The sequence below is a fragment of the Eublepharis macularius genome, chromosome 7, assembly GCF_028583425.1.
Source record: "Eublepharis macularius isolate TG4126 chromosome 7, MPM_Emac_v1.0, whole genome shotgun sequence".
In the NCBI taxonomy this organism is placed as follows: Eukaryota; Metazoa; Chordata; class Lepidosauria; order Squamata; family Eublepharidae; genus Eublepharis; species Eublepharis macularius.
Window position 1 is genome coordinate 32,165,493 of NC_072796.1, and position 13,588 is coordinate 32,179,080.

The 13,588-nt window shown below is 41.7% G+C and overlaps 1 protein-coding gene across 4 annotated transcripts in view; it reads left to right on the forward strand.

Moving 5' to 3' along the window:
• LOC129333180 (cadherin-6) overlaps positions 1 to 12,981 on the forward strand; it is a 102,278-nt gene extending 89,297 nt beyond the window's left edge. The window contains exons 8-12 of one of the 4 annotated variants that reach the window (XM_054984657.1): positions 1,229 to 1,350; positions 2,993 to 3,110; positions 3,207 to 3,458; positions 8,787 to 9,248; positions 12,491 to 12,981. In XM_054984657.1, coding sequence (XP_054840632.1) covers positions 1,229 to 1,350; positions 2,993 to 3,110; positions 3,207 to 3,458; positions 8,787 to 9,248; positions 12,491 to 12,546 — 1,010 coding nt within the window. In that variant the 3' untranslated portion in view covers positions 12,547 to 12,981. Of the gene's footprint in view, positions 1 to 1,228; positions 1,351 to 2,992; positions 3,111 to 3,206; positions 3,459 to 8,786; positions 9,278 to 12,490 lie in introns of those variants that run through there. The other 3 variants (XM_054984656.1, XM_054984658.1, XM_054984659.1) reach the window with 3 other exon arrangements.
• Positions 12,982 to 13,588: the final 607 nt, after the last annotated feature.

Consider the following 13,588-nt stretch of genomic DNA (forward strand, 5'->3'; position numbering starts at 1 on the left):
GTACGGTTGCACCACGCAATCTTGTTTTCCTCCCCAAGCCTTGTCAAGTGCTAAAACAGCCCCCTACAAGTATTTCAGTGAGCAAATTTCTACTCTCAACTAGATCACTGTTTAAAAATGTGTTTTTGAAAAAAAAAAAACTTTTAAATTTACAGCCACTAAGAAGTGTATGCCTTGACCTGGATAGTCCAGGTGAGCCTGATCTCGTCAGATCTCAGAAGCTAAGCAGGGTTGGCCTTGGTTAGTAATTGGATGGGAGACCTCCAAGGAAGACCGGGACTGCAGAGGCAGGCAATGGCAAACCACCTCTGTTAGTCTCTTGCCACGAAAACCCCAGTAGGGGTTGCCATAAGTCAGCTATGACTTGAGGGCACTCTCCACCACCACCAAGAAGTATATATAGCAACATCTGCACTTAATGCTTATACAAACTCACAGAGCTGGTGGGTGAAACTTAATAAAGTTAGGTGGGTATTACAGCTGCTGGACTGCAATGGTGTTACTGCACGGGGTGTCCCCGTGGCACAGCTCCAGCCAGGAGCAAGTGGAGAGGGACTGCCAGACTTGGTGCTTCTGGAGACTCTAGAGTTGACCTGGATGAAATTGGGAGGGGGCAGAGTAAGTAGAGGCCCTCGATTAAGAAAAGGCTACTGGCGTCGCCTCGAAGTTCAATCCAGCTCCAGGGTTTCCCAGCTTGCTACCAGCAATGCCTCTCCACTTTCTCCTCCAGTAGCATGACTTAGATCTCAGAGTTTGTGACTTCAGTCCATAACAAGAGGAAGGTTCTGGTAATATAGTCTCGATAGGGAACAGGGATATACAAAGCTGTTCAGCCGTGTCCCAGCTTGCCAAAGCAAATCAATAAAAAAAAAATCCTTCAACTCTTGTTCATTTCAAAATATGGCCTCAGTTAACAAAATACGACTAGCAGAACAATCCTTACTTGACTCCAGTGGGCTTAGAAGGATATAACTCTGCTTAGAACTGTACAGTAGGAAATCTCTTCTCACTCCACCCTGACACACCTTTTCCCAAAGGTTAATTTAGAAACAGTTGCAATTTTGCACGTCCACTTGTACATTTATTACTGCAAATCCAGAGAAGTGAGTCAGGCAAACAATATAACACAGTGCTGTCCTATGGATGTCTTGCATCACCACCAGCAACAAAAAGTCTATACCCAGTAACACTCAGAACTTTCCCTGACCCTCTTTTTGTATTGTTGCAGACAATCCAAAGGAAAGCAGTCGCGTTCCAGTGTATATTAAAGTCCTGGATGTGAATGACAATGCCCCAGAATTTGCCATGTTTTATGAGACCTTCGTCTGCGAAAACGCAAAGGCTGAACAGGTACATAGCCTGCCTTCAATGAATAAACATATACACATTAATACAGCCCGTATCACACATCAGCACTGTACTCAATACATTGTATTGCAAAGAGCTACTGGCATTTGGTAAGTCAATTCAAACAGTGCCCTTAGTTACATCTTTACAGCTGCTGTTCTATTATTAGCTAAATTGACACTCCATTTTTTTAATGGTTCAGCGTGGCGGCTTCTTGCATATTGGTTTCCCGTCTCCTTTCTCTCCCTTCCTTTGGAAAAGGAGTTCTGCATCTGCTGTGTCTCGATGCATCAGTTGTTGGTCTAGACATATGGCCCAGAGAGGGAAATCGCTCATTCAGAGCAGGAAGATCTGGTTGTTCAATGAACCAATAGACCAGAGATGTATTTTTCTTAATTGGACTGATTGTTCTTCTGAGACATATGGGTTCCAAGTTGTTTGGGAGGGGGCGATGTAGCCCTTCGCAGGTAATCTAATGAGCATCCCCAATTTTCCCTACCCTTACATACCTAGGCACATTTCACTGGTCGCACCCCTATATGCACACACAATCTCAAATCTAAAGGATTTACTATCCTCTTTCTCTGTGCAGCTGAGAGAACACAGAAAAAGAATTGGGAGTCCTATAGCCTCTTTGGAGCAAAAGAATTCCTTGCCCCTAGTCAATTTGTGGGTTGAAGAAAATGCTGCAAACATGGAGGGGAGAACTATTGACATCATTCCGTCTCCCACAAAATATTAGTATCCCAATATTTAAAGGCCTCTTCGATCCATCTCACCAAGCCTGGAGTGGCCCTGGTATTGGGAAGGGCAAGGCAGCTCACTGCACATTTCAGATTGTGAGGTACTATTAAAACAGCAGCAAGTTGTCAATTACTGTATGTTTTACCATCAAGGAGAAGTGCCATTTGAGTTTCTTGCCTCAGGCACCAAATGGCTTGGACCATTTCTGATCATACTTCACCCCAGCGTAGCCACTGCAGTGTGAAAGGGAGACAGTCTCTTATACAAAGGGGGTGGCCACAACTCCATAGTCTCGTGATGCATAAGGGACAAGCCAAAAGGAACCACATGACATATTGCATGCATACATCACTTCAATATGGCAATAAACATGTGCATTGTGTGTACACTGTGACTGTGCACAAGTTCACACATGCTTTGCTGCATGGACGTGCAACAGGTCATGGTTCCCTTTGGCTTTTAGAGTGATGCTTTCCTGGAAAAAAAATCAGAGCTACCTTCAGCATTCTGAATATAAGTAATTTTCACTCCCTCTTCCACACCTTCCTCTAGTCAAGGATCAGGAGCATGAACTGGGCATATCTCCCAAAAGGAAGTGTGTTGGTGCCCTGGAATGGGACAATACATCTCCCATTTGGATGAGAACTGGAAGAACAGGTCGAGAGGAATCACCAGTCACTCACTTCCTTTTTCAACACTTCTCTAGAACAAAGCCACTTTGGAAACTACTACTTCCAGCTCTCAGAGAAGAAATGTCTTTGGTTTTACTAGTTGCAGTTGTTCTACTTGCTTTGCACATTGCTCTTAATCTATCATTCTAACGCCATTTATTCAAGATGCTATAGTAGGGACAAGACATTGGTGTCTGATTTCAACAGTAACACAATGATGTTATTTTTAGCTTATACAGACCCTAAGTGCAATTGACAAGGATGACTCTTTCAGTGGACACAAATTTTCATTCTCTTTGGCTCCCGAAGCAGCTGGTAGCTCCAATTTCACCCTTCAAGATAACAGAGGTAAACTTGCTAAACCACCATATTCTCATTCCATCTGCTTTGGGTCGGTCATTCAGAAGAAACACGTTCATTACTTATATTGATGTATCTTTCCAGATAACACAGCAGGCATCTTCACCAGGAAAAGCAGATATAATAGACATGAAATGAGTACATATCTCCTGCCTGTGGTGATATCAGATAACGACTACCCAATTCAGAGCAGTACAGAGACGGTGACCATTCGAGTATGTGCCTGTGACCAACGAGGCAAGATGCTGTCTTGTAATGCTGAAGCGCTGATCCACCCTACTGGCCTGAGCACGGGTGCCCTGATTGCAATTCTTCTCTGCATCATTATTTTGCTAGGTAAAGACTTGCATGTGCTGGTGGGAGGGGGGCAGTTCCCAGGGAGAGGACAGGGCATATATACATGGATGTGTATTGCAATAGTTCTATTTTATTTATTTATTTGATTTATAGTCCGCTCTCCCTGCAAGCAGGCTCAGAGCAGATTTTCATCATAAATACATAAAAACAATTAAGAACAATGTAAAACATTGGTAGCAATCATATGGCACAGCATTAAACATAAAAGGCATTGCACATAATATGAATATAACAATTGAGATTTAAGTGTGTCGTTATCCAGAGTCTCAGAAGAAATCCTCTTTAGGTTCTGCTACATTTTGGCTCTCCTTGCCCCATTTAGACACCCACAAGAAAACAGCCACAATTCAGCTGATGGTGACGGATGCCACCTCCCCAAATCCAAAAACACTGCAAATACTCAGCTATACCCATCAGACTCAGTCATGCACATGCTTATCACAAACAGAACCCATCAGAAACCACAGCCCTGGTCTCTTTGAAAAGCATGAACGGAAGGCCCCAGGTTCAAATCCCACTATCTCAAATTGAAGGGCTCAAGTACTAGGTGATAGGGAGGGATCTCCACTTCGGTATTTCCAGTTTTTAAATATAACTGAAAAATACCTTATTGGAATTTGCAAGGTATATTCAGGAAACCAGATCTATATCCAAGATTCTCAGATATATCAGTATTCTGATCCTGATTATTTGCAAAAATATTTGAGAATAACGGGCCAACTTTTTAAAGGCCATAGCAGCTTGTTTTCCTTTCTTTTGGTGGCTTCCTGGGCAAAAAATAAAGGGGGGGGGGAGGTATCGCTCATAGGCAAATGGCACCGCATGTTAAAGCAAGCTCAGTTGTCTGTCCAATCATGGTGATTTTCTCATAGAGTGATTCCGCACATGTTGGATAATGCACTTCCAATCCTCTTTATAGATCATTTGGAACGGATTTTTGTGTGTGCGGAACAAAAAATCCACCTCAAATGATTGATAAAGTGCATTGAAAGTGCATTATCCAACGTGTGCGGAATCAGCTTTTGTCCATAGAAATGCTGCCCTGGCTGTAAGCAGCTTCAGGGCGAGATTTTTTGGAGTGCCTGCTTCTGTGCCTTCTGCTGCCTACTGAAAGGATGGTTCTGCTGGGATTCTCCAGTTCTGTTTGGGCTTTGTTGGGTTTTTTTGTTGTTTTTTTGCATTAGGAGGCTTTTTATCAGTGGGCACTCTTGTATGTTTGACTAAAGCTTCTTTGCTCCAGCAAAAGCACTGGATTTCCTCTATAGGAAACAATGGAGAGTAACTGGGGGGGCACCTGAAAAATACCAAAAGTTTTAGTGCACGTCTCCTACTATGAGACCCCAAAGAGCCACTTTCAACCAGAGTAAACAACACTAACCATAATAAACCAACCATCTGACTCAGTATATAGCATCTGCACATGTTCTTACCCACTAAACTTTTGCCACACAAGTGTACACAAGCACCTATTAATGAACAATGCAGCTCATAGAACTGCTCATTATAACCACATTCTGCAAGCATGCATCAGCTCTACCGTATGCATCCCAGGCCCATGTAGCCAAAAGAGCACACCAGCCAGGGGCTTGAGCTCCTGCCTGCTTTTTGAGTCCAGCAACACAAGCACAGCTTGCCTACTGACTCATACTGCCAGTCACCTACAGTTCATGGTAGATCCATCACTATCCAATGAGATCTAGGCTGGGATCCGAAAGTGTCCCATTAGGCCCATGCAGTTGGCATCAGTGTTCCTAACAGGGGGATGTCTCAGTTTTTGTCTCTTGGATCTAAGCTGGTGGGCCAGTTTTATGGGCTATACAGGGACTGCTACTAGGAGTGTGGAACTGAGAAACTACTGTTGTTTGGATTCCAGCCCTAAAGCTGAGAGGGTTGGAATGTGCAACACATGCTGGTTTTCAATTAACTGCGGCTATATCTTTCTTTTCTTGGTGTACTTTCAAGTTTTGTATATGCATTCTCAGCACTGTGTGAAACAAAGCCACAGGAAAATTTGAACTACCTTTTCATTCTTAGCAGTAACAAAGGCAGATAATTTTGTGTGTGTGATTTGTTTGTTTTTGGTTGTATGGTAGATTTCACTTTCAGTCTGAGAAAACCTAGTCTACTTATTGCAAAATCCCAGATAATGCAAAGAATTTCTGAGAGCAGGGGGCACAACAACAACAACAACAACAACAACAACTCGGCTTTACATTTATTTTAGAATTTTGCTGAGGATCAAGAGAGCTTATTTTACAAGTTCACTTTAAAAGAAAAGCAGAGTATCAAGAACACAGTTCTATTTAGAGCTGAGTCACTTAGTGATTTGAGCAAATCCTATTTGAATATTCATTTCTTTCAACGAAATCACATTCAAACTGACATTAAAGAGGTAGAATTTTTTTAAAAACCCAATTAGTTCTGGGGTTTAGAGCTATTGTCTACTTAACAACATGGGGCACAAAAGATCATTTTGAGGTGGGGAAGCACTTACAGTGAAAACATTAAGAACAAACAAAACTGTGCTTGTGTATGTTGCTTGGTTAAAAGAAGGGATGAACGTCTACAGCCAAATAGAAACCATATTCGCTAGAGACTCCAACACCAGAAAGGGCTCGTGAACACCTCCCCAACCCCATAGTGCTTCCCTTATATGGAGCAACAAAGGAAGAAGGCAAAAGAAGTCTCACTTTGCCTTCTCTTCCAGGTTGAGGGGTGGGAGGCATTGAAGATGTCTGATCTAGAACCTCAAAAACTTGGTCGTGATCAAGGCATCAAACATTTGTTTCAGGAGAAATCCACAAGCAGGAGGAATTCATATTTTGCTACTGGGCAAAACCTAGAATTACCTTTTCATGTTCAAATATTTTAAAAATCAGTTTAGAAGAAGAAGTGTCCAAAAACTATTTGAGAGCCAAACATGAGATTAGAAATCCATGATCAGAGTCCCTCAACATACCATTTAGCTGATAGAAACTCAGATGGGAAAAATGCAGGCGCAGTTACTTCTCCTTGCTACAGCGAGAAGCCACTGTGTATGTATAGCCAGGAATCAATCTGGGTAACAGTATGTGGAAGAGGTGATCCCTCTCCCACACACACACCCTTGCCCAGTGCTTCGTGTCATAGCAGCCCCACTCCAGAGCTGCTGCTTTTTCACAACTAAATTACTTGCTGGGTGATCCAATTAGTGTTTGACTATGGGACTATCCATATGTGGATTGTTTGCCATGTTAAAATATTGCTGTTCCACAATTAGTTGGAAATGAAGTTGCAATGGATTTTCACACAGTATAGCCCTGGTGGTAGAAATTGCTGTCAAGTCTTAGCCCACTTGCTGAGGTTTTCAAGGCAAGAGACTTAACAAAGGTAGTTTGCTCTTGCCTTCCTCTGCATAGCAGCCCTGGTCTCTCATCCTACTATTAACCCAGGCTTTTGGTACTTAGCTTCTGACGTCTGACAAGATCAGGCTTGCCTGGGCTATCCAGGTCAGGGTCTTACAGTTTCCTTAAAAATCTGCCCTGCCCCCTCCAGAGCAAGAGCCTATTATATGTTTACTAAGCAGGAAAGTTCTTCAGCAACGATCCATGCATTTCCCCCTTTTTTTGTTTTTTAGGTTTGTTCTGCCCCAATATCTCTCCTGGCAGCCATGAATAAATTGTTAATTGGGGGTGGCAGTGGTTGACTGTTGTTCCAAAAGAATGGTTAAGGCAGAATTGCTTCTCCTTTTCCCCAGTTTAAACACTCCTTGGTACTACTCATGTCCCTGCCCATTTTGGCTCCTCCCACTTCCGATATGTTTAGGAAGGGCAAGAAAGGACCCATGAGATTATTACAGTTCAGTATTATACTTCATGGGGGTTGTGGGGGAGGCAGAATTCTGGACTTCCAATCTGTGAAATATCAAAGAAGCATCAATGAACTGGCTAGGAGTCTCTTGAGGTATCTGGTTACCACTGGGCGTACAATGGCATCAGGCACAGTCTGGAAAACTTTGAACAAACTTTGGTCCACAAGCTAAAGGCAAAATTGTTTCCATTTCTCACAAGTTTTTGAAAATCCTGCCACTGTGAAGGGTTTGAGTGCCAGGTTTATAAAGGCATTATTTTTGTATTTTAAAATATAGCACACTGGTAACTCTAAAGTAGCCACATTCAGAGTTTAGAAAATCAGGAATATGGTCAAAATTGAGATGCTTGGTTTTCTTCCCATGGTGAATTTCTGCCCAGTGATGCCCTCAGAGAAGTAGATATGATAGGTCCAATGGCCACTGTGCTTTCAACCAGCTCAATTTTTTGGTAAAGCATAGTGACCACATAACTTACGTTTTTCAGGATCAAAATTAATGCCAACTGAAAGTCTAGCATTCATAAATAGAAATACTGGCAAGGGCAGCAGGCAAAAAAATAAATCCAAGAATGCAATGTTCATAAAGTAATGTTTCTTTGCTTTGTTGCTGTTAGCTGCCCAGACAATGTGACATCAGAGTTAGCATATCAGACTAGGTTTGGGACACTCTGTTCAAATCCCTGCTCTGCCATGATGTTCACTGGTTGACCTTGGGCCACACACACTCTGTTGTCCTAACCCACCTCACTGGATTGCTAGGAGGAAAAAAATGAGGGCAGGAAGAATCATGTGTGATGCTGTCCAAAGTAATAGCTACTGATACTTTTTTATCCTTTGGAAATCACAGGCATAATTCTTAATCAATAGTTTCTTAACTGCCCAGTCATTTCTACAGCTCTCAGAATACTGAGAAATAGAGAGTATATTAACTTTAGAATTACAGGCTACACATTTTTTGTAAGAAAAGAAAGGAGAGAGCTTCTTCCATTTATAATACTGGTAACACGGCATCTCACCTTGAAAGCGCTATATACTCTCCTTAGAACAAATTCCAAAGCATTTCAGGAGTTTAACACTCATACACTTTAGAATGTCATCATTTTGCCAGACAGGTGTTTTTTTTCCCTTTTGTCTGCTTTGAAACGACATTTGTGATTTCAAAATGATAGTTCCAGTGTAGCACAAAGTAAAAAATGTTTACTGCTGATAAAAAGACCTGTGCTTCATCTTGCTTCCCTCCCCCTAATATTTATTCGGCTTTCAACTCTCATAGTGATCTTACTGGGATTGACTATAGTTCGGATGTGCCGTTGGGCAGGGCTTCTTGTACAAGATGAGGTTCAAGCAGGACAGATTTGCGTTTTGTTTTGTTTTGCAATAATTGGGTGGCAAATTAATTCTCGCTCCTATCCCTCCCCCCACTCTGCTTTATGCTCCCCCCCCCATTGTTCTTTTCAGTTACAGTAGTGCTGTTTGCAGCACTGAGGCGACAGCGGAAGAAAGAGCCTTTGATCATTTCCAAAGAAGACATTCGAGACAACATTGTCAGCTACAATGATGAAGGGGGTGGAGAGGAAGACACCCAGGCATTTGATATTGGCACGTTACGGAACCCCGAAGCCATAGAAGACAATAAATTGCGCCGAGACATTGTGCCAGAAGCGCTTTTTGTGCCACGCCGGACTCCAGTGGTACGAGATAACACTGATGTCAGAGATTTCATTAGCCAAAGGTTAAAGGAAAACGACACAGATCCCACAGCGCCCCCTTATGACTCTTTAGCAACATATGCGTATGAAGGGAATGGCTCTGTGGCAGAGTCCCTCAGCTCCTTGGAGTCAGTGACAACGGATGGCGATCAGGACTATGACTATCTCAGTGACTGGGGCCCTCGTTTTAAAAAGCTGGCTGATATGTATGGTGGAGCAGACAGCGATAAAGACTCTTAATATGTTGCCTTTTTCATGTCCAAGAAACAGCGTTGAAATGTGTGACGTTGCTATTTCTTTCTATTTATCCACAATTCTTTGAAAGGGTTCTCTGTTCTACCAATTCAAATTGTTTCCGTGACTGCAGTCTTTGTGGATCCAATGCCATTTCTTTTCCTACCCCAAGTATAGTTTGGAGCTTCCATGGGAAGCAAAGAAGGGGCGGGGAATGAGTCTAATATTTTTTAGCGTAACCTGTTTATGTAGGCAGTCAGAGCAGGCACAATGGCAAGAGAACTGAGGGACAACAGAAATGGGAATGGAATAATAGTTTTAACTCGTTCTGCTTATCTTGTAAATTGGATTATCTTACTGGTATAGTTCACCAAATAATCTTACTGTATTTTAATTATTCAGCTCAGATATGTTTTCTGTAGATTATGTATCGTAACATCCTACTGTAAGGAAAGTACTGTGGCTTAGCTTAACTATTCAAGTAAAAGAGTGAAGGAGGGGCTATCCTTCATTCTAAAGCCACAACCAGACAATAAGAAATGAAGCTGTTTAAGAGTTGAAATGATCTGGTGGCCGTTCAAACACTAATCTTAATCTTGAGTTGGCCACTTCTCCAGAACATTAAGCCACACTAGTGGTGGACAATCAAGAGAAGGAGGAAGGGGAAAGTATGTGGATGTGGGGAGGGGACTCCCAAAGGGGTTCACTGGGTATAATTGTAGCAATGCACTGCAAACACTGGAACGTTTAAGGTGTTGTCTTCCAGGGAATGTATAAAGAAAAGGGCAAACTCTTGCTCAAACACATGACAAAGAAATAAGGCTACATGCAACATACAAAGAGTACTCACTGGTTTGTGGATGCAATACAAGCTCTGTTTTTTGCATTAACAACAACCATCTGTAGCTCAGCAGCAACGGCAGCACTGCTTTCCTTTGCAGAGAAGCAAAATGCCCAACTAGTCCATGACTGAGGTGGATTTGACAGCAAGAGGGGAGAAGGCAGCAGCAACAGATTTTGAAATAAAATAAATAGTGACAAGAAAAATGAGCAAGTGGGGAAGGGCATAAGTGACATAGCATTCAGTTCACATATTAAGAGATAAATATAAAAACAGAGTTCATAGTATGCTCACTGCTGAATGATCCCTCTTTATAGAGATAACTATAAAGATGAAATGGCCAAGAAGAATTCTGCATTCTATACAGACAGTTGCATACTTTTTGTTTGTTGAACTTAGAAAGCAAGAGTAAGCCAAGTGATTCAGAAAGCCGATTGTGTAAGGCTTTGTTCCGCATGCCAGAATGACTTGTTTTTGCACCATCTCCGCTTCTCAAAGCCAGTGAGAGTCCAGATACTCCTTTCAGCTTAGTGAAGGCATTCCTCAACCACCACTGAGCACGTGACTTGCACCAAGGAGCCTGCACATAGGGCAGGAGCCCACAATGACCATGAAGAGTATCCATGAAGGGAATTTCACTGAAGGGATGTTTGGGAAGATGGAAGTGGCTGAAAGGGTCCGAAACTCTTCTGATGGAGCAAGGAAACCAGGCCAGCTATAAAGGCGAAGAAGAAAAGCTTGCTCTGAGCAAAGGTCACGTATTATTTATATATAAAAAAGGGTGTTAAAATTATTAGGGACAGTTTGGACCAATACAAAGTGTTTGATTTTCAAGGCTCTGGAAGCAGGGCTTTTGTCCCCTCCATCCACCTGGCATGGATTAGCATCCAGGCCAACAGCACCTGGGCCGACAGGGCATTCCAGCTGACCTTCTCGACCACACTCTGCTATATTTTCTGGCAGCATTTTTAGTGGATTCAGAAATATGTTGTCTTTTTTGAATTATAGTCAATGTGGTCCTCTGATAATTCTGTATTTTTGTTTAGCTAATGTTAAGCGTAAAAGCAATCTATCTTGCTAAGAGGCTGTTAGCACTTGACATATAGATATGAATGGAACCAGAATTCTTTGGGTAAAGTGACATATTCATTCTCAGTCTTCCCTTTTCCATCCTGGTTAAGGTCTGCCACAGTTATGACAGCTGATGGATCCAACAATACAACTCTTCAGTTTTGCTGTTTGTAAAAAAAACAGGGCAACATTCCAAGTAACATTGCAAAATTGCAAGTAAATTCAAAAGGCTTCGGGAGTAGTTCCATGTGGTTATGCTGTTCATTAAACCCCCTAAACCATTATTGCAAAAAGATTACTAAGAATTTAACTCATGAACCCACTTATTCATTATAATGATTGCCAGACCGAGAATAACTGGATCTCTTCGGTTCTATTTTTGCCAGGATGGTAATTATCCAACTGTATTTAGACCATTAAAAATGTTGACCTTTCCTTGCCAAATCAGATTCAGTTCTGATACAATACACCAGCAATACCAGGAATGTGCATGCAGAATATGGTAAAGAAGTGCCATAGACATTAGACTTTGTCTTGGCACTGATCTTCTCTGCACTTGAAAAACGATCTAGATCCATGTATTATTGACATGACTCGTTGGTTTGATGTAGACTGGTGTCCATTTTTTCACCCACTTTTATGCTCATTAATTGACTAGAGACAGGCTCCCCCCCCCACACACACAGTTAAATGAAGGCTGTTTGAAAGAGAGATCACTGTTCCTGGGGGTGTATTGCCTTCCATAAAAAGATTTTGTAGCTTAAGTTGTTTCAAGGAATCTGTAAAGCCTATTTCAGCAGAAAACAGCAGGACAAAATAAATGTGTAGGAAGCGAAGCCTCTCTGCAACCAGTTTTAGCTCTTTCTCTCTCTAAAAAAAAAAAAACTCTTATCCATCTCCTTCCTTTAAGACATGATTAAAAGTATCACAGACCATAAGAACTGGCCCCATTAGTAGATGCCCTTTGCATACAAGAGTCAGAAATAATCAGCAAAAACTGGTTTCAATTTCCCTCCCACATCTTGTCTTCTTTAATCTGGTCATTTGCACAAAATACTGTGCTGCAAATAACCAAAACTAAAAGTTTAATCATACTTAAGAAAATGTCAAGGATCACTTTATGATTTATAGTTTCCTCAGTGTGGTACTTTTTTAAAATAACATTGTTTAGACAGAACTCTCAAAGTGAACCAGTCTTCTCTCTCTCTCTCTCTCTCTCTCTCTCTCTCTCTCTCTCTCTCTCTCTCTCTCTCTCTCGCTCTGACTTCTTTTTCTTGTTCCTCTTTTCCCTCTTAAAATATGAAGAGGTAGTCCAAAAGGCTCGTTTGCCCTGTTCTACAAGCAAGAATACAGAGAACAGTAAAAGTTTTCTTCATTTGTGGGAATTCAGAGAACATCTCAAACCTCCATTGCTCTGGCTAATACTAAATTTCTTTATTAAGCCAGAAGAATGTAACAAGCCGTTTATAAATGGGAAAAGGGAGGAGGTTATATGGGTGGGGCTTGATGAGATGAGATTAGGGATTGAAGACTAGACAAACTAGGAAAAAGAGCAAGCAAACTAGACTGGGCACAATTCAAAGCAGATGCAGACCTGTGAAGGAGGCTGATGTAGATGATTAGAGAACCAACAATGATCAGAGGGAGAAACGAACAACTTGCTTTTTGGGTCCAGAGGATGAGATATACCCAAGGACATTGAAACATGCCATGCTGAACAATATGATTAAGAACAACCAGGGCTGGCTGACGAGCAGGTCTGGACAGACAGTTTCTGAAGTTAAAGTGTTGATGAGGGGGGAACCCATGCACATGAACTACTGCATGCTTTTTCACGAACCCATTGGAAAATGGTATTGGAATTCACTTGCTTGGTCAAGTCAAGAGCAGTCGGCCATGGTGCTGGCCGCGCGACACTCTCTTGAGATTATACAGGCCATAGAAACTGGCGTGCCTTAAACCGCACTGTGCCAAATGAGCCACAGAGGCCTAGATGCTGAGTGGATTGTCTCAACAAGTGTTGATTGTACTTTTCTCATGATATAGCAAATTCACTTTGATAGCTTAAGTTGGTTTAACTAGGATTAGCAACACTAATTCTGTGACACTTTGATGGCTTAAGTACAGATATATAAATATATTTTCAGGCTTAGTGACACTAAGTAGCAGGCTATTCAAGCTAGAACTTTGCATTTTATTGACTAAGTGTTCCGTCTTGTCAATAAAATGACAGTAAGCCACCCACGGCTTATGCATAAATATTATATAAATTATTTAACATACTAGCATTAAAATTAAGATGCCAAACTGAATGAAAAATGAATATGATGCTCTCATGAGGCTGACACATTATTCATTAGTCACCTGAAGGGTTTTTTTTCTTACCCTTGCCATTTATGAGTGTG